The following is a 20,218-nucleotide window of genomic DNA, read 5'->3' as shown; positions in this document are numbered from 1 at the left end:
ACCAATTTCAAGTACTAAATTATTTGTGCAAGATGAAAAGCTTTGGCAACAGGTCTCCCTCTTCAGCATTTTTCTGCAAGAACTTTTAAAGTTCGAAAAGAATGAAGCACATTCACAGCAAATAACTAGGTTAGTGATGACCAGTGCTGAGGTTTGTAGACTTATGGTGGACAGTAAATTTTGTCCTTTCCCCACCCCATATCTCCACGAGTCGCCTTTTGTTGTGCTTTTTGAATATTAAAATGTCTCAATAAACTTGCACTTCAGATATTTGTTTATTTGCCTTGAGAATTGCTTTGTAGAGGATGCAACTGAGCGCTAACTGTTGGAAGATTAGGCAATATTTCCATAGGAATCTATGGCTATATTTGGGACTGATGATTGGATTCAGCCGGAGGAAACAGTAATTTTAAGATTCCAAAATAGATGTTAATAAGGAAAGCCATTCAGTTTTTTCTAAAATCTACAGTTCCTCAAAACGTCCACTCATTTGCTAAATTACAGCAAGATTTTTGTCTGTTGCACCCCATTAATCCAACCATAATTCCATTCTTTAATTGGGGAAGAGCTTGTGCACACGGCTACAGAGCTTTCATGGTTTGCTTGTGTGTTTAATCAAAACTAGCAAATGTGTGGTCTAATCAGAGCACTGTACTGTTTCAGCAACTTGTGTATTTTAATGATTAAACAGTATAACATGCTAGTTGCATTCAAGCCTAGCTAATTCATTTCAACTCTACAGTGATTGTCCATGTTAAGTTTCTGCAGAGCCATTTTAATATTCTTTGGCTGCTAGCTGCTATTTGCAGCAGAATTTTGCAACCAGTGGCCTCATTTCACAATGGCAGTGGCAGGTCTTCCTGACTTCATTTGAAATAGTTTTTAAAATGCTTCAGTCAGTTAACATGGTATTGCATTGTGCCACAATTGTCTACAAATATCTTTCATTGAATCCTAATACCTCAGGAGAGATAGCGTAGTGTCATTGCAGAATGTCATAGCGCTTCTCGTAGAATGTTGAGTCTCTTCAGTGCAGCCAATATATAGGATGACTGCTACAATAAAATGTTCACAATAATTAGGGAAAGCCGCAGAGCTGTGGCTTGTGTTACTTACCTGCTGGCACTAGCCCTTGCCATGCCGCTGGGTTTGTTTTTTGGAGTTGAGCCACTGGCCTGAGTGGTGGAAACTAATGGTCCGGGCTCTTGCTGCTGACATCACTACCTTCTGATTTAGCTGACTTAGTTTGCTGATCTGGACTGAATTCTAAAAGCAGCTTGCATCACTTTCCATTTCACCCTTAACTGAAATAATCTATAGCACATCTATCTTTTTATTTCCAGTACATAATATAATTGAACTAACAATATTGTATTTCATTTGCAGAATTTATCTGTTGGTATTTATAGTCCTATTGTCTTTCTCCTTCCCCTGACAGGTTCATGCTGATCCGCAAATTTGCATTTAGCTTTTGAATCCAAGTGACCCTTGTGTTTGTCTTTGGGATACTCTTGTATAGGATTCTTCAACCAATTTCTTATCAATGTCCAGATTTTGGTTTGAACTTGCATTATATTTTCAGTAGTTTAATGCTCAAGTCAATAACTTTTGGGGATACAGTGGCCTCAGTAGTGGTTGTGGTACTGCTACTAACTCAGAAGCTGTTGACGGGCAGCACGGTGACGCAGTGGGTTAGCACTGCGGCCTCACGGCGCTGAGGTCCCAGGTTCGATCCCGGCTCTGGGTCACTGTCCATGTGGAGTTTGCACATTCTCCCTGTGTTTCCATGGGTTTCGCCCCCACAACCCAAAAATGTGCAGGGTAGGTGGATTGGCCTCGATAAATTGCCCCTTAATTGGAAAAAAAAATGAATTGGGTATTCTAAATTTATAAAAAAAGAAAGAAAAAAAAACTTGTTGACCAATGCTGTGAAGTTGTAGCTGAAGCATATAGATTGTATTCCCAGGCCAATTTGCTATAAAACAAATCATACCAGTTTGTTATATTACAAAGACGTAATTAGGCCTCAGCTAGAATACTGTGCTTGGTTTTGTTTTCTTCACATGCTGGAGGTTGAAACTTTTGAAAAGAGCTCAGAAAAGGCCTACAATATTGGTTGCCAGTTTAAAATGCCTTGGTTATCCAGGCAAGCTTAAATAACTGGATCCATATGTTTTAGAAAAATGTAGACTTCTGGATGATTTGACAGATGTTTATAAGATAATGACAATTAATTTGACTGGGTAGTTTACGGTCATGACTATTTTTATTGTGTAAAGGGGCTGAAAAGAATATTTCCCTGTTATTGACCCAGCCGTCTCATATGACTTCAGGGTGCTGAGGAAGTGCTGTATTGTGATGCATAAGACTGTATGAAACAGACTAGGTAACCAGTGGCTCTTTTCTTGACTGTTATTTTCATTTGTTCACTTGGGAATTATAATCTTCACTGCCATTTCATATTCTTCGCTCAACTGGATTGATTGTTAACCCTGCAATGACTTGAACCCTAATCTTCCATGATAGAAATTTTAATTATATTAAATGAATTAGGTACTTATAAAGCCCTGTAGATGTGTCATCTTTTTAGATCATTTTTGGCGAATGTATGGAAGCGTGAAACACGTAATAAATATTTTAAGAATGCTAAGCACTTTATACCCATTGCACTGTTTCAGCACCAGAATGTAACACCATTTTCTAGTGACATGAAAACTTGCTGTGTAAGTTTCTTTGCATTTGGAGTGGCATAATGACATTGTACAGAGACACTGTAAAGAGTTTAGAGCCTGAAAGGGATTGATGCAGAAGCATCCGAGGCCTCGAGGCTTTTAAAAAATCAGCATACTCAAGGTCAGCAAAGGAAAACTTCAGACATTCTTTTCTTGACCCCTTGGCGTTTTAAACCTTCTCCCATTTTCATTTTGAGAGCTCTTTCCATGACTAGCCACAGGTCAGTTGTGTCCAAGAACTCAAAGCGCACTGGTGGTGAGAGGTGGCAAGGAAGCTGAATTGATCACTGTTAGATGGTTGGGAGTTGGGGGGATTTATTCTCCTTTTTGTGTGGTTATTTTTGTTGGTTTGGGGAGGGGGAGGGGTAGTAGAGTTGGGGTTGGTATTTTATAAAAATAATTTGCATTTTGTATCTTCTGTATAAAATGTTAAACTTTAAGAAAAATAATTTCCAAAACAAAATGAAAAAGAACAATTGTTTCCTATTCATCCTGCCTATACTCTTCATAATCTTATACGCCTCAATCAGGTCCCTGCTCTGCCTTCTCTGCTCTGAGAAAAATAACCCCAGCCTAGCCAGTCTCTCTTCATAGCTGAAACGTTGCAGCCCATGCAACATCCTGGCGAATCTCCACGGCTCCCTCTCTTGTGCAATCACATCCTTCCTGTAGTGAGTGACCAGAACTGTACACACTACTCCAGCTGTGGCCTGACCAGTTTTGTACAACTCCAACTTAAACTCCCTGCTCTTATCGGGCGGCGCGGTAGCATAGTGGTTAGCACTGTTGTTTCACAGCACCAGGGTTCTGGGTTCCATTCCCGTCTTGGGTCACTCTGTGTGGAGTCTGCACATTTTCCCTGTGTCTGCGTGGGTTTCCTCCGGGTGCTCCGATTTCCTCCCACAAGTCCTGAAAGACGTGTTTGTTTGGTGAATTGGTCATTCTGAATTCTCCCTCAGTGTACCCGAACAGGCGCCGGAGTGTGGCGACTGGGGGCTTTTCACAGTAACTTCATTGTAGTGTTAATGTAAGCCTATCTGTGACACTAATAAAGATTATTATTATTATTAATCTATGTGCGACTGATGAAGGCAAGAGTCCCATTTGCTACCTTAACTATCCTGTTAACCTGTCCCGGCGCCTTCAGGGTTCTGTGGAGAGCACCCCAAGATCCCTCTGTTCTTCTTAGCTTCCTGGTGTCCTACCATTCATTGAGTCCTCCCTTTTCTTGTTACTCTTCCTAGGTGCATCACCTCGCACTTTTCAGGTTTAAATTCCACCTGCCACTGATCTTCCCATCTGACCAACCTGTCTATATCTTCCTGCAGGTCTAAGACCTTTTTCGCCATTAACCATCTTGCCTATGTTTGTGTCATCCTCAAATTTATTATCCTACCACACATTCTAATCTATATCCAGATATATTGAACTCCGGTGGTGGTCATGGAGTGAGTGGTTGCACATTTAGTGGCTCCTGCTCAAGGTGGATTTTTTCGGTCTTTCCCCGCCTGAAGGCTGTCTTATTTGAGGGCAAAAGGTGCAGGAGTGCCCAGGGAAAGTAATAATCCTTTGGCATGGCTGTTGCATGGATCAGCGGACGAGGAGCGCCACGAGACAGAAAGAGCAAGAGAGTTTTCATGGTGCGCCACAGGTAAAGATGGCAGAAGGTAAGGGTGCGCACTGCCCGCCCAGTGGTTGACTGAGCAGCTTGAATAACAAGTTTCAGCAGCAGAGGAAAGAGGCCCTGGAAGACCTGGCCAAGGTGGTGGAGCCATTGAGAACTGGTATTGAGTGAGTCGAGCAGAGGCTAGAGTCCCAGGGCTCGGTGATTCAGAAAGTGGAGGAGACAGTGCGGGAGCATGAGGAGCAGATGGCTTCGTTGGGGGTGATGCGGAAAAGCCAGAAGAGGCTGTGGGAGTAGGCGGAGGACCTGGAGAACCACTCCAGGAGGCAAAACGTGAGGATTATTGAAATGCCTGAAGGCATTGAAATGAAATAAAAATGAAAATCGCTTATTGTCACGAGTCGGTTTCAATGAAGTTACTGTGAAAAGCCCCTAGTCGCCACATTCCGGCGCTTGTTCGGGGAGGCTGGTACGGGAATCGAACCGTGCTGCTGGCCTGCTTGGTCTGCTTTAAAAGCCAGCGATTTAGCCTAGTGAGCTAAACCAGCCCTGCAGAAGTTGATGGGGGATGGGGCCTTTGACCAGACTCTCAAGGTAGACTGAGTGCACAGGGCGCTGAGGAGGAGGCAGCTGGTGGGGGAGCCTCCGATGATAGTGTGGCTGCATTGCTTTTTGAATAAGGGAAAGATCCTACAATGGACGAGACAGACCAAGGAGTGTACCTGGGAGGGGTGTGGACTGCAGGTCTACCAAGACCTGGGTGTGGAGTTGGCAAAGTGGAGGGCCGGGTTCAAATGGATAAAGACTACCCTTTTAAGAAGGGGGTGAAGCTTGGAGTTTTGTATCCGACCCGACTGTGAATGACATTCCAAAACAGGAGCCCTATTTAGACACGCCAGAGGAGGCTATGGACTTTGAGGGACAATGGACGGAGAGAAGTGGACGGTCATTTTGATTTGTTTATTGTCACGTGTACCGAAGTACAGTGAAAAGTATTGTTCTGCATACAGTCCAGACAGATTATTCCATACATGAGAAAAAAACATAGGGCAAACATAAGTACACAATGTAAATACATTGACACAGCCATCAGGTGACGCATACAGGAGTGTAGTATTACTCAGTAGAGAAGATGTGTAAAGAGATCTGATCAGTCCATAAGAGGGTCATTCAGGAGTCTGGCAACAACGGGAAAGAAGACTTTTGTATCTCGTACCCAATGGAAGAAGTTGGAAGAGTGATTAAGCCGGGTAGGACGGGTCTTTGATTATACTCCCCGCTTTCCCTCAGCGGGAGGTGTAGACAGAGTCAATGGATGGGAGGCGGGTTCGCGTGATGGACTGGGCTGTGTTCACGACTCTCTGTAGTTTCTTATGGTCTTCGGCCAAGCAGTTGCCATACCAGGCTGTGATGCAGCCAAATAGGATGCGTTCCATGGTGCATCTATAAAAACTGGTAAGAGTCAATGTGGACATGCCAAATTTCCTTCATTTTCTGAGAAACTATAGGTGCTGTTGTTCTTTGGTCGTAGCGTCGACATGGATGGACCAGGACAGATTGATGTGCACACCTACGAATTTGAAGCTGTCAACTATCTCGACTTCGGCACCATTGATGCAGACAGGAGTGTGTATGATACTTTGCTTCCTGAAGCCAATGACCAGCTGTTTAATTTTGTTGACATTGAGGGATAAATTGTTGTCTTTACACCACTCTACTATGTTCTCATCACCCTCATGTATTCTGACTCGCCATTGCTCGTGATCCGACCCAGTACGGCCGTGTCATAAGCAAATTTGGTAGATGGTGTTGAAGCCACATTTTACCATACAATTGTGTGTGTATAGAGAGAATAGTAGGGATTAAGTATGTAGCCTTGCGGGGTCCCGGTATATTGGACTATTGTGGAGGAGGCGTTGTTGTTTAACCTTGCTGATTGTAGTCTATGGGTCAGAAAGTCGAGGATCCAGATGCAGAGGGAGGAGCCAAGTCGTATGTTTTGGAGCTTTGATATGGACATTGAACTTTGAAGGAGATTTGTGTGCTTTGTAACATGCATTGGGGGTGGGTAATTTGGGGCAGGTCTTGATGGGAGAGCACTGATGGTGAGAGTGCCTTTTGTTACTCTGTGTTTGCGGATGGGAGGATCGGGGGGTGGAAGGAGGAAGAGAAGTTGGAGGCCTTGGGTGGGGGCCACCATGCTAGCTGAGCGGATTAGTTAATGAGAGTGAAGTGGGGGGTTACCAGGAGGAAGATGTGGAGGGGGGGATGGAGTTCCTTTTTTGTTTGAAGATGGGGGGTATGGTTGCTGTCGAGGGTGTGGTTGGTGTGGCACAGTTGGGAAGGGACCGATGGCGCCGGACATCTGAGGGTGGGCCCGGGGCTGGTTCAAACCCCGTGTCATGCAGAACGTGAGGGGGCTGAATGGGCCAGTTAAACGGTCACGTGTATTCATGCATCGGAGGAGTCTGAAGGCGGTTGTGGCGTTTTTGCAGGAGACGCACCTGAAGTTTGGGGAAATCAGATGAGGCTGACAAAGGGATGGGTGGGACAGGTGTTTCATTTGGGGCTGGATATGAAAACGAGGGGGATGGCAGTGTTGGTCAATAAGAGGATGGATGTTTGAGGTGTAGAGCATCGTGGCCGACCCGGGTTGTAGGTACGTGATAGTCAGTGGGAAGTTGGACGGGATGTTTGTGGTCCTGATAAACGTTTATGCCTCGAACTGGAATGATATGGATTTATGAGATGGGTGTTGGGGAAGATTTCAGACTTGGACTCGTATCGGTTGATTATGGGGCGTGATTTCATTATGGCCATAGATCTGAGTTTGGACCGGTCGAGACTCAAGTCGTTGAAGGTGTTGGCAGTGGTGAGAGAGCTGAGGGGGTTTATGGAGCACATGGTTGGGGGGGGGGGGGGGGGGGGGGGGGTGGTGAGGTGGACCCATGGAGATTGGGGAGGCGAACCCATGGAGATTGGGGAGGCCAAGGGCCAAGGCGTTTTCATATTTCTCCCATGTGCAGCGAGTGTACTCCCAGAGTGACTTTTCTGTGAAGGCAGTTGTCGGCGAATGTGCGGAGGCATCTCAATGTAATTATGGTGCCTTTGGAAGGGCAGGAGATTGAGAGGGCGGTGGCAATGGACGTGGAGAAGGCTTTTGATCGGTGGAGTGGACATATCTGGTGGAAGTGCTGGGGCGGTTCGGGCAGGGGTTTGTGGCTTAGGTCCGTCTGCTGTACAGGGTGCCGATGGCGAGTGTGCAGATGAACCGAGTGAGTTTAGGGTACTTTGGGCTACACTGTGAGACAAGGCAGGGGTGCCCGCTCTTCCCGTTGCTTTTCGCCTTGGCAATAGAGCCATTGGCAATGGTGGTTCGGGTGTCGAGGGATTGAGCGGGAGGGGGTCTCGCTCTATGTGGATGACCTGTTATGATATATCTCTGACCTGTTAGGCAGCATTGGGGATATTATGGGAATTTTGGGAGAATTTGGCCGGTTTTCGTGATATGAGCCGAACATGGGAATGAGTGAGGTGTTCCCGATTAATGCCAGAAGACAGGAAAGGAGACTAGGGGATTTAGCGTTTAGGATGCTGGGGACGAGCTTCCGGTATCTGGGATTCCAGGTGGCACGGAGCTGTGCCCAGCTGCATAGGCTGTACTTGGCTCGATTGGTGGAGGGGATGAAGGTGGATTTTAAGAGGTGGGACGAGTTGCTGCTGTCATAGCTGGTCAGGTGCAGACAGTGAAAATTTGGGCGCTGCCTAGGTTTCTGTTTGTGTTTCAGAACCTCCCTATCTTTGTCCCCAAGTCATTATTTAGGAAAGTCAATGGGCTGATCTCAACAGGTCAACGGGTTTGTATAGGTGGGGAAGGCCCTGAGGGTGTGGAGGGCTTTTTTGGAATGGGGATGGGGTGCTGGTGTTGCCGAATGTGATAAATTACTATTGGGTGGCAAATATTGCGATGGTGCATAAGTGGGCTGTGGAGGAAAAAGGAACTGAAGGCACTGTTGCTAAGTTTGCAGATGATGCAAAGATCTGTAGAGGGACAGGTAGTATTGAGGAAGCAAGGGGGCTGCAGAAGGATTTGGACAAGCTAGGAGAGTGGGCAGTGAAGTGGCAAATGAAATACAATGTGGAAAAGTGTGAGGTTATGCACTTTGGAAGGAGGAATTTAGGCATAGACTATTTTCTAAATGGGGAAATGCTTAGGAAATCAGAAGCACAAAGGGACTTGGGAATCTTTGTTCACAATTCTCTTAAGGTTAATGTGCAGGTTCAGTTGGCAGTTAAGGCAAATGCAATGTTTGCATTCATGTCAAGAATACAAGACCATGGATGTACTTCTGAGGCTGTATAAAGCTCTAGTCAGACACTATTTGGAGTATTGTGAACAGTTTTGGGCCCTGTATCTAAGGAAGGATGTGCTGGCCTTGGAAAGGGTCCAGAGGAGGTTCACAAGAATGATCCCTGGAATGAGGAACTTGTCCTATGAGGAACGGTTGAAGACTGGGTTTGTACTCGTTGGAGTTTAGAAGGATGAGAGGGGATCTTATTGAAACTTACAAGATACTGTGAGGCCTGGATAAAGTGAACGTGGAGAGGATGTTTCCATTTGTAGAAAAAACTAGAACCAGAGGACACCATGTCAGATTAAATGGACGATCCTTTAAAACAAGATGAGGAGGAATTTCTTCAGCCAGAGGGGTGAATCTGTGGAACCCTTTGCCGCAGAAGGCTGTGGAGGCCAACTGAGTGTCTTTAATACAGAGATGGATAGGTTTTTGATTAATAAGGGCATCAGGGGTTATGGGGAGAAGGCGGAAGAATGGGGATGAGAAAATATCAGCCATGATTGAATGGCAGAGCAGACTCGATGGGCTGAGCGGCCTAATTCTGCTCCTATGCCTTATGGTCTTATGGTTTAGGGGTGGGTGGAGGCAGCATCATGTAGAAGAACGTCGTTTGAGGGCTGTTTTGTTGGCACCTTTACCGTTCTCACCAGACACCCCGCGAGCTCATTGGTGGTGTCGGACTTAAGGGTGTGGGGGTAGTGGAGGCAGCATTTGGAGATGGAGGGTTTATCAGTGTAGGCAACGATCTGCGACAACCATAGGTTTGCGCAGCAAGGCTTGGTGCGAGGTTCGGGCTGGTAGCAGGGATTGAGCGCTTGGGGTACTTGTTTATAGGGGTATATTTGCAAGGCTGGAGGACTTGGAGGAAATGTATGTGTTGCTCAGGGGGAATGCCTTTAGGTACCTGCAGGTTCTGGATTTTGGGAGGAGAGAGGTACTTTCCTGGGCTGCTGCCCCTGGGGTTGTAGGACAAACTGCTGTTGAAGGAGGAAATAGGGGAGGAGAAGACATCGGATATCTGTAAGGAATTCGTGGAGTGGGGGGGAGGCGCATTATGTCCACATGTTCTAGCCTGTACAAGACCGAGGGGGCTTTTGGCACGGCTTTTTGGACATGTCCGAAGGGTGGGGGTGGCTCCAGGGGATATGAGAGGCCGACGTCTTGACCTTCGCCTCCCTGATAGCCAGTAGACGGATTTTATTAGGGTGGCGGGACTCGGAACTGCAGAAAGCTGGGGTGTGGGTGCGTGACCTGACAGAATTCCTGAGGCTGGAGAAAGTCAAGTTTACTCTGCTAAAGATGATCCCTTAGGAACTGATGAAATCAGGCATTGGATAATATTCCTTTTGATCACCAAAATGTTGGGCAAAATGCAGTGATGCTAGGGCTTCACGTTGCCATTCTAGGTTGACTGCTGCCTTGGTGTCAAAAGCAATAATTCTCACCTCTACTTTGGCGTTTAGTTCTTGCATCCATTTCAGGATCAGCTGTAGAGCTCAGACGTTATGGCAGAATCTGAACTGAGCATCAGTGACTAGGTTATTAGTAAGTGGTTGTTCCTTTCAAATTATTGATTTTCTTTTTCTGTCAACAACAACCACATATATTTATAAAGCATCTATAACATCATAAAATGGCCCAAATTACCTTTTGATAATGATTGAGAGGATGGTAACAGATCAAAGTTAATATGGGAAATTATCGCCCTGAAGATGGGGATGTTCATGGGGATGTTTTAGTAACTTGGTAACCACCACATTTTCAATTAGACCTGTAGATCTATACAACTTTGCTCTAATTAATCCCTTAGCTCTGTCTACGGACTGCTTCTTTGGTATTTGGCATGCAGGTGATTCTGTGTGGAGCTTTACTAGGTTTACACCTAATTCTAAATTGTGTCTGGTGCTGCTTCTGGTGTCCCCTTCTGTACTTTTATCATCAAGCCAGGAGGCAGGCTTGGTTCAACATAATCAAAGTGAGGGGTTTGGAGGGCTAAGAAGCGACAGATTGTGGAAATATATTCAATTCTGTTTTCCTGATGACACTGCCTCGTGGATTCCCAGTTTTGGATTCTAGATGTTCTTGGTCTGTCTCATTTAGCATTGAAGCAATGCCAGAATAAACTGAAGAAATTGTGTGGTGGTCGCTTCTGCAACGCTGCCATAGGCAAGTGTTTTTCTGAGTTAACGATGATATCCAGGAGGTTGCTTGCTTAAATTGACTTGATGCGTCCTCAATACTCAGCCAGCTTTGCCAGTGGTGGTACCATCTTGCCAGTTTTGGAGTGCATTGAGGTCTCCATTTAGATTACATTCTATCCTTGGCTTTCTTGGTACTTATTCCAAGTGATGTTCAAGAGGAAACAGCTCAGCAGTTGAGGATGGACAAGGGCAGGAGGTGGTGATCAGTGAGGTTTTCTTGACTTTAATTGACTTGAAAGCACAAGGTTTCATGCGGTTTAGATTCAATGTTGAGAACTCCCAAGAGTCGCACTTGGCAGTGTATTATTGGGCAGTGAATTATTGGGTGCCCATTTCTGATGGGTCCATCTGTCAGTGGGACAGGACATGTCCAGTTGGAGGTGAGGGGCACGGGATGGGTAGAGAGGGTGGGGAGGATCTTGAATTCATTGGCCACATACCTCCAACCACAGATGGCGATGAAGTTGGCCAAACAGGCAGAGCAAGAGGGCAATTAAAAGTCTACTATATTGATGTGGCACTGGCGTCGCCTAGGTTGGATCAGGTAAAGACGGCAGTTTCCTTCCCTAAGGGACTGAGCGAATCAGTTGGATTATTTTCAATAATTAACCGACTTCATGGCCAATTTTTCCAAACTAGTACCAACTCTGTTTATCTGAAGTGCAATAGAGTCAGAGTTTTGCAGCTCAGAAAGAGGCCCCTTCGGCCCATCATTTCTGCGCCGGCCATCAAGCATCTCTCTATTCTAATCCCATTTTCCAGCATATGGTCTGTAGCCTTGTATGCTATGGCATTTCAAGTTCTCATTTAAATGCTTCTTTAATCTTGTGAAGATTCCCGCCTCTACAGCCCTTTCAGGCAGTGAATTCCAGATTCCCACCTCTGGATACAAAAGTTCGTCCTCGAACCCCTCAACTTCAATCTATGCCCCCTGTTTATTGACCCCTCAACTAAGGGGAAAAGCTTATTCCTATCTACCCTATCTATGTTCCTCACAATTTTGTACACCTCTAAAAGTGGCTGCACGGTAGCACAGTGGTTAGCACTGTTACTTCACCGGGCTAGGGACCCGGGTTCGATTCCCAGCTTGGGTTATTGACTGTGCGGAGTCTGCATGTTCTCCCTGTGTCTGCGTGGGTTTCTTCTGGGTGCTCTGGTTTCCTCCCACAAGTCCCGAAAGACGTGCTGGTTAGGTGAATTGGACATTCTGAATTCTCCCTCTGTGTACCTGAACACTTTTTTCTATTTTGCATTTTTGAGCTGGTTGCTAGGCTACTTAAGATGACCCGGCTAAGTTGCCGTACTGTGACAACTAGTAACACTAGAAACTTCACAGTAACTTCATTGTAGTGTAATGTAAGCCAACTTGTGACACTAATAAAGATTATTATTATTAGAAGTGGTGTTTCGGGCACACCTTACAAACGTTAGAATGAGCCAGTTTTTCGATGGGGTGGAGGATAGATGTGACTGTTGCTCGAGGGGGCCGGCACACTACGTGCACAAGTTCTGGCCATGCTCCAAGCTGGTGGGCTTCTGGAGATCCTTTTTTAATACCATGTCAGCAATCCTGAACATTGTGTTGGAGCATTGCCCACTGGTAGCAATGTTGGGGTTTTGGATGTGCCAGAACTATGGATGGGGGCGGAAGCAGACATCCTGGCCTTTGCCTCGCTTGTGGCAAGGAGGCGGATCCTCTTAGGCTGGAAGTTGACTACACCGACGAGTGCCTCGGCGTGGCTGGGTGACCTGATGGAGTTTTTGCATCTCAAGACGGTCAAGTTCATCATGAGAGGGTCGGTGGAAGGGTTCTACCGTAGATGGTGGTCATTTATAATGTACTTTAAAGAGTTGGTCACTGTTAGCTGTTTGGGGGGGGGGGGGATAGGATGGGTGAGGGTGTTTGGATTATATTGTTGACGGGGTATTACTGTTATTATCTGTGGTTGTTTGGTTTTTGTAAACTTTGTATAAAAGTTGTTACAGTTTCAATAAAAATGTTTCCAAAAGAAAATAATTTTGTAGGTCTCAATCAGGCCTTGCCTCAGCCTTCTCTGTTCCAGGGAAAACAACCCCAACCTGGCCAAACTTTCTCCATACCTGAAACGCTCCAGCCAGGAAACGTTCTGGTAAATCTCCTCTGCGTCCTTTCTAGTGCAATAGTGTGGCAGCCAGAACTGCACAAGGCCTAATGAGCATTTTATACACCTCCATCATGACCTCCATGCTCATATTCTATACCTAGGCTAATAAAGGGATTGGCTAATAAATACCCGTATGCCTTCTAACCATCTTATCTACTTGTCCTTCTGCCTTTAGGAATTTTTGGACATGCACCCCAAGGTCCTTGTGGTTCCCTTCCTAGTTCCCTGCCGTTCATTGTGTATTCCCTTAAATTGTTAGTCCCCCCAAAATGGATCACCTCCCATTCCATCTCAGTGGTAAGATTTGAACTCAAATTCTCTAGATTGTTATTCCAGCATCCAGATGTTAGTGAATGTAAGATTGAGCTTGCTGTATGCTTATTCATTGTTTGATAGTTCTCTGATTTTCTTTTTCCTATTTTGCATTTTTGAGAAGATTGCTAGGCTACTTAAGATGAATAACATAGTGTGGGACTGAAGCCATATGTAGACCAGGCCAAGTTGGGGTAGTGAGTTCCCCCCTCTAAGATATTAATGAACAATTGTGTTTTTACGAAAGCCTTTTTGGTTATTTTTCTGTTAGCCCAGAAGTTATTTTGACTTTGCAACTTGCTACTTTTGGAAGAGGTTTGTTCACAAGAAGTGCTGCACAAACATAAACTGATTGCCTGGGGGCAGGCGGCAGTGGGTCCCTGTGCAGCCCATTAGGTGTTTCTCAATTATATCAGTGGAGAATGCTCAAAGTGGTGCAATTCAAATACATTTCTCCCATATAAGCTCCAGGTTGCTAATCCAGTACCATAATATTTATAGTATCCTTGCTTCCTTCATCTGCATTTTTTATCAGGCAACGTGGGTGGGTGCATCCTCTGTAGCTGGTGGTTTTATTGGGGAAGGGTGGTGTTAGTAACTTTCAAAATACTGATGCAGCCAAGATATAATGAATAGAACACTGCTGAGGCTTCAATATCTGTCATACGTAACATTATTTTTGGTTTACTTATTCTTTGTTATGTAATCATTTTCCATAATATGGTATGCATTTGGTGTACATATGGTGCAATTGTAAAATGAGGTTCAGATCTTAGGACAAGAAATTATTCCAAGATTTGAAAGTAACTTCTAAATCCATATTTAAAGAACTGGGATAATTTCTATAGCAAGAGAACAAAAGGTTAACCCTCAGGAAAATTTAAAGTAAAATATATACCCAGTCTCAGCCATTCATTCCACAAATAAACATTTAAACACGAGTGAAAATAGGAAAAGGCCATTGTGCTCCTTGAGCCTGCAACATGCAGCCAGATCACTGCTGATCTGTACGCCAAACCTATTTACCTGCTTTTGGTCAATCTGCCTTGATACTCTTACTGAACAAAATTCTATCAATTTTGAAAGATTAAATTTGCCCTGCATTCATCACTCTTTGGAGGACAAAAAATTCCATGATTCTACTACTCCTTGTGAGAAGATGCCCCCTGATTTCACTCCTGAATGGTCTGCTTTTAATTTTAAGATTATTCCTTTGTTCTGGTTTCTGCCACCAGCAGAAATAGTTTTTCTTTATCAACCTATCAAATTCTTTTATCATTTAAATAGCTGGGTTAGATCACCTCTCAATCTTTTGTAATGCAGGGAACTTAAGGCAAGTTTATGTAAACTGAAAACTGAGATTAAGGCATTAATTTAATTCTCAAATATTAATTTTACTTAACATGAAATACAGGCGAAGTAGGCCATTTAGTTCCTTGAGGCTGCTCCACCATTTGGTAAGGTCAACTGATCCTCCACCTCAACTACACCTTGCCGCATTATCCCTGTCACCCTTGATATGAAAAAATATGTTGACCTCTCTCTCAAATATACTCAATATCTGAGCATCCACTGTGCTTAAAGCAGCTGAAGCCCACAATTAGTGGAGGACCTTGGTGTTTAAATTCCTCATGGCCTTATCCTCTCTCTCTCTTTCTGAACTCTAACCCTTAGTAGACTCTGAACCTCTTATGCACTACTATCCCACTCTGTTTTTAGTTTTTGTTTTTCTGCATATTGTTAATACAATAATAAAATTACACTTGAAGTTTGAGTTTTATTCCTGTATTCAATATTTTTTTCAGTATTGCAGTATGGAAGGTAATTTATAGAGCTGATTGTCCTCAAAGAGACCATAGTTAATCTGTCCTCATTAGTATTCTAAAGGTTAATTGCTCATTTTGTATTAGTTTGAATGCAGTTCAGCGTGGCTTCTTGCTTTTCATGCGTGGCAACTGGTTCTATATATTGAATTTCAAATACCTATCTGTGCTCTAGGTCTATCTTGTTGACTTTTTCCACCCCTCATTTTATTTACAGACTATGAATGACTTTGATTATTTAAAACTACTGGGAAAAGGCACTTTTGGAAAAGTAATTTTAGTCAAGGAAAAGGCAACTGGGAAATATTATGCAATGAAGATTCTAAAGAAAGAAATTATCATTGCAAAGGTAGGCACAAGCGGTTTATTTTTTTTAGAAGCAACACTTGAAAAGATTAAAGATGTTAATATCCTTGTAGTTGGAATTTTCAAGTGAAGTAGAAAAATAGAAGGGACAAAGGTTAAAAAAAATTACTTTAATACCTTCGTAGAGTTTAGGATTGCTTTTTTAAATCAATATTTTGTTAAAATATATTGATCAACGCTATAAATGTGTCAAATACCTCATTATGTGTTGCTGTGTTTTTTGCCTCCGCGGTTGTAAACCACTTACTGACCGTGAGTGCAGAATTTCTGTCGATTAATTGTTCAGTGGGCGGCACAGGAGTGGTTAGCACTGCTGCCGCACGGCACTGAGGACCCGGGTTCGATCCCGGTCCTGGGTCACTGTCTGTGTGGAGTTTGCCATGCTCTCCGTGTATGTGTGGGTCTCACCCCCAGAACCCAAAGATGTGCAGGCTAGGTGGATTTGCCACGCTAAATTGCCCTTAAATTGGAAAAAAATAATTGGGTGCTCTAAATTTATTTTTAGAACATTAATTGTTCAGTGACCATCTTAAGTACTGTAGTTTTTGCAGCTGTGCTTATCAGATAAATTTCATTGTAATATCAAGCATCTGCTTCAAAAATAACTCCATACGAAAGCTTTAAAGACATACACAAGAGATGTGTGCGGATGAAGCAACCATTTTTACCTTTTGTTGACTTCAACTCTGATTAGTACTTTGTTGTTCACTCCTGATGGATATCTTGCACTACCTTGCGGAGTATTGTAGCAGTGCTCCTACCCACGACATGAGAAAAGAATATATGCCCTTGCGCAGCTGCATTAAAAAGTACTCACTTCCAACATACCGGTGCTATCACTATCAGAAAGCAACTTTCACAGTCAAGTTGGGATGACTCATACTTTGTTAGCATGGTATGAAAAGGGCAACAAGTTGAGCCACTCCTGCCTCCCTCAATGGAACATAACGTCTCCCAGCTGGCTTCTTAAATCAAAATCAGCATATCAAATATATAGAGTTCTTTTGAAAGCTCTACCAATTTCATGTATAAAAGATGTGCAAATAGCCAGTCAATTTTCATCTTTCATAACTGCCAACATTAACCATATCCTGCTCTGCATTGTACCAACATGCCCCTCGCTTCATTTATAGCAATATAGATTCATGGAATAATACAATATATAATCAGTATGCAACAGATCTTAATGAGGCTCCGATGAAACTTTCAAATAAATTGAGTTTATTTTTCTGCAGGCAAAATAGGATTACTGAACCGTTGAAAAGATTTTTCCACCTCACCACAATAATTTTACTCGGTAACGTTTTGTTGATGACTCCAACCCAAAACCATTTTCATGAATTCTCCAGTGTGCTCCGGCATTAAATAATGGGACAGAGCTTTCTGTACTTTTCCTAGATGGCGAGATGTCACTTACCACATTATGAGAAGTTGCCAAGTGGTGACAGAGCACATGTTAATAAATTAACAGCCAATCATTCTATGACACTTCTAATCATTGGCCGTGGATTGGGAGTAGTAGCAACTTGTATTAATAAAGACTTTATACCTGTGTACTTTTTGAAAATGTGTGGTGGGAAGTGACCAGAGAAAAGTAAAAAATTTGCAGGTTCAGTTTGATTTTTTTCTCTTCTTTCTCACAGACATTTACTAAATTTGCAAAATTTATTTAATATGTGACTATTTAATCATGCAGAGGCATAATATTCAAGTAAAAAATTATGTATGGCATAGGATATGTCATAGTTATTTTGTTTACAGTAACTTGATGTACATGTGCTTTCATTGCTGGCAAGGATAAACTAATGTGCACTCTCACAGAGCCTGGAGGCCAATAGTTAAGTATGCAATGATCTTTACCAGAGGCCCTGTACAGCCACCAAAAACCCACCAAACTGCAAAAAACTGCATGCAACCCTTAAATTAAAATATTTTGGCAGTTAAAATATTTTTTTTACTTTTACTGCAGTGTCAAAATGTCCTGCAGGCCTATTTCTTCATGTAATTTACTACACATTGGTGATTCAATGAAGGAAGGGTCGAGGCTGTGTGGGGATGCAGAGGGACCTCAAGAATTCTTAATCTGTCTCTGATTGCAATCAGAATTATGCATGGTGCCATCTTGATCATTGCTCCACATGCTATAGCATTCTTAATGGCGATGCTGTAATGAGGGTGAAACACTAGACCACAAACAATAAATGCCATGCTCACTAATGACCATTCATAACTTTTTCGCAGGAAACCCAGGCATATCATTTAAAATTAGTAAATTTTGCATTTAAAACAAAAATGAAACATAGCTGTTTGTAGTCTACTGTCTTGATTATAATGCAACGTGCTTTTCCTAAATATGGAGTGTGTCTTTTAAAATAATTAATCATGCATTTAAGTATCCATCCAGCTCGGTTTGAATGGGAAGATTTAGGGTAAAGATCTGTGGTAACTCTGGTGTATGTATAACATTTAAAAAATTTTTTTTAACTTCATTTATGCATAACTGTGTGCATTACCCATTACCCATTTTGCCTGTGTTCATTACCCGCACCAGAAATATGGCACTCTGTAGTTATTTTTACTGAACCTCTGTAATTTCTTCCTCTTCGAATCTTGGGAACTTCAGTACCTGTGTATTCTTGTGAAATCAGTTGTTTAAAGAAAAGTGTTTTCAAACTATGTCAGTTTAATTATTTGGCAGGAAGCTGAGGACAGTCTTAAGAAAATTCATAACAGCATTTTTTTTATATCACTTTCTATTCGGTAGGTGTTAATAGCCCGATAGTTTTTTTAATGTGCAAGATCTCATTATTGTGTAACTTGCAATATTTTTGGACCTCTTAGTATAAATTGGACAAACCTGTAACAACACTAAGCTGAAGGTTTCTTTTAAAATTTATGCTGCAGCTCAGCTACCTAGACAGTACTTGCACTTAAAAATTGTTTTCCCTTTTATTAGGATGAGGTAGCGCACACACTTACAGAAAGCAGAGTATTAAAAAACACTAGGCATCCATTTTTAACGGTAAGTACTGTAAAATCATAAAGTATTTTTTTCTGATATTCAACATTAATGGATATAAGATCAAAGTGCTGTTTTGTTTCTCTACCAAATTTATAAAAAAATTTGGTACTTACCAGACCTAGAGCAAACAATCTGTGATCTCGATGACTGTTAAAGTTATAACTTAACTACAAAATTATATGTCAGCATCTGTTCTGTATTGAAATTAATACGTTGAAATAGGCCTTATAAAGTAAAATCAATGTGATGTGACAATGCTACCTGTAACTCCTGTCGCAACAATCAGTTGCAGATAATCGCCAAAGACAAAATACATCAGGTTAAGATGAAGTCATAATTTTAAAAAAGTCTTTTGTTCCTTGAGGTATTTTACCTTTGAGCCTATTTATAATTTATTTAAAGTTCATGGACATACTCCATCTGCTATGTAACATTTTGTGGTTGATATATTATTTAATGAGATCAAATTTCACTCTTTTATTAAAAAACATAATTAGTGTGGTCAGTTCTGCTGTCCGTTAGGAAATACAAATTTCATGAAAATGTATTTAATTGTAAGCGCACACTATTAATTTGTGTTCAGGTACTCAATGACCATGACATTGGTGATATTGGTATGATGAAAGTGATACTTTGCTCTTGCAGCTAATGCAACAATAGAGAGAGTTTGTGCAACATTTTCTGATGAGACAATGACTGTTAAATGTCATGTGTTCTGTTCTCTTATGAATATCAACAATTTTGATATTTCTAATTAGCTTTGAAAATGCTCTAATTTACATGGACGTGAACTAACGATATTTGATAGTAGACGGTATCCTCTATGATTTTTATTTTTATTCTATTCAAACTTTTGAAATCTGCGAGGGTGAAATATCACTAACTGGCAAATGAAAGTTGATCTGAGAAGAGAGTACCATTAGAAGTTTCCTCTTTGGAATTGCATTTGGTACCTTTCATCACTATATAGTATTATTAGAGCTTATGGGAAATAGTTCAAGCTTTTAATACTACAAATATATTTCTCTGTGTAAGTGCCCGCTGTTCAATAATTATTAAAAATCTGCATTAAACTTGAACTATTTTGCTCTCTACAGCAATGTGAAAACTCTCAAAGCTAAATAACCCAAATAACACTCCGTAAACTTATGATTCTTTATATTACAGTCTTTGAAGTATTCTTTCCAAACTAAAGATCGTTTATGTTTTGTCATGGAGTATGTGAATGGTGGAGAGGTAAGCTTTATTTTTCTAAAAAGTGAACAATGGCGAACAAAGCAGTGTTGAATTAGTTTGTAATGATCAAGATAATGCAAATCTGGGTCACATTGATGAGGAAATAAAAATCACCCTTCCTACCTGTCATCCAATGCATGTCCCATTCCCAGCTGACAACAGATGGTAAATCATAGTGGCAGCAATGGGATACAATTGGGCAAAACACTTTGAACAAAGAGTCAGTCTGACTAAATGACTATCTTCATTAAAGTTAATTCACAAACCCAGATAATTCATCTCTCTCGTGGCCAGGACAGTAAGCCAATTCATCCATATGATGTCCACCATTCAAACAAATATTTTTCAGATAAGCAGTACAAAATACAAAGCTGAAGAATGTAAGTCATGAATGTTTTCA

The 20,218-nt window shown here is 42.2% G+C and overlaps 1 protein-coding gene across 11 annotated transcripts in view; it reads left to right on the top strand.

The window, feature by feature from the left end:
- Positions 1–20,218, top strand: part of akt3a (v-akt murine thymoma viral oncogene homolog 3a) — a 522,194-nt gene that overhangs the window by 372,776 nt on the left and 129,200 nt on the right. For 9 of the 11 annotated variants that reach the window (XM_038815257.1, XM_038815276.1, XM_038815248.1 and 6 more), the window contains 3 exons: positions 15,412–15,543; positions 18,517–18,582; positions 19,750–19,818. The exons of 1 other annotated variant lie outside the window; for it this stretch is intronic. In XM_038815257.1, the coding sequence (XP_038671185.1) occupies positions 15,412–15,543; positions 18,517–18,582; positions 19,750–19,818 (267 nt within the window). The remainder of the gene's footprint in view (positions 1–15,411; positions 15,544–18,516; positions 18,583–19,749; positions 19,819–20,218) is intronic. One more of the 11 variants, XM_038815286.1, reaches the window with a different exon arrangement.

This window comes from Scyliorhinus canicula, chromosome 1, assembly GCF_902713615.1.
Source record: "Scyliorhinus canicula chromosome 1, sScyCan1.1, whole genome shotgun sequence".
Taxonomy (NCBI): domain Eukaryota; kingdom Metazoa; phylum Chordata; class Chondrichthyes; order Carcharhiniformes; family Scyliorhinidae; genus Scyliorhinus; species Scyliorhinus canicula.
Note: the sequence above shows the minus strand (reverse complement) of the source record. Positions and strands in the feature narration are given on the sequence as shown.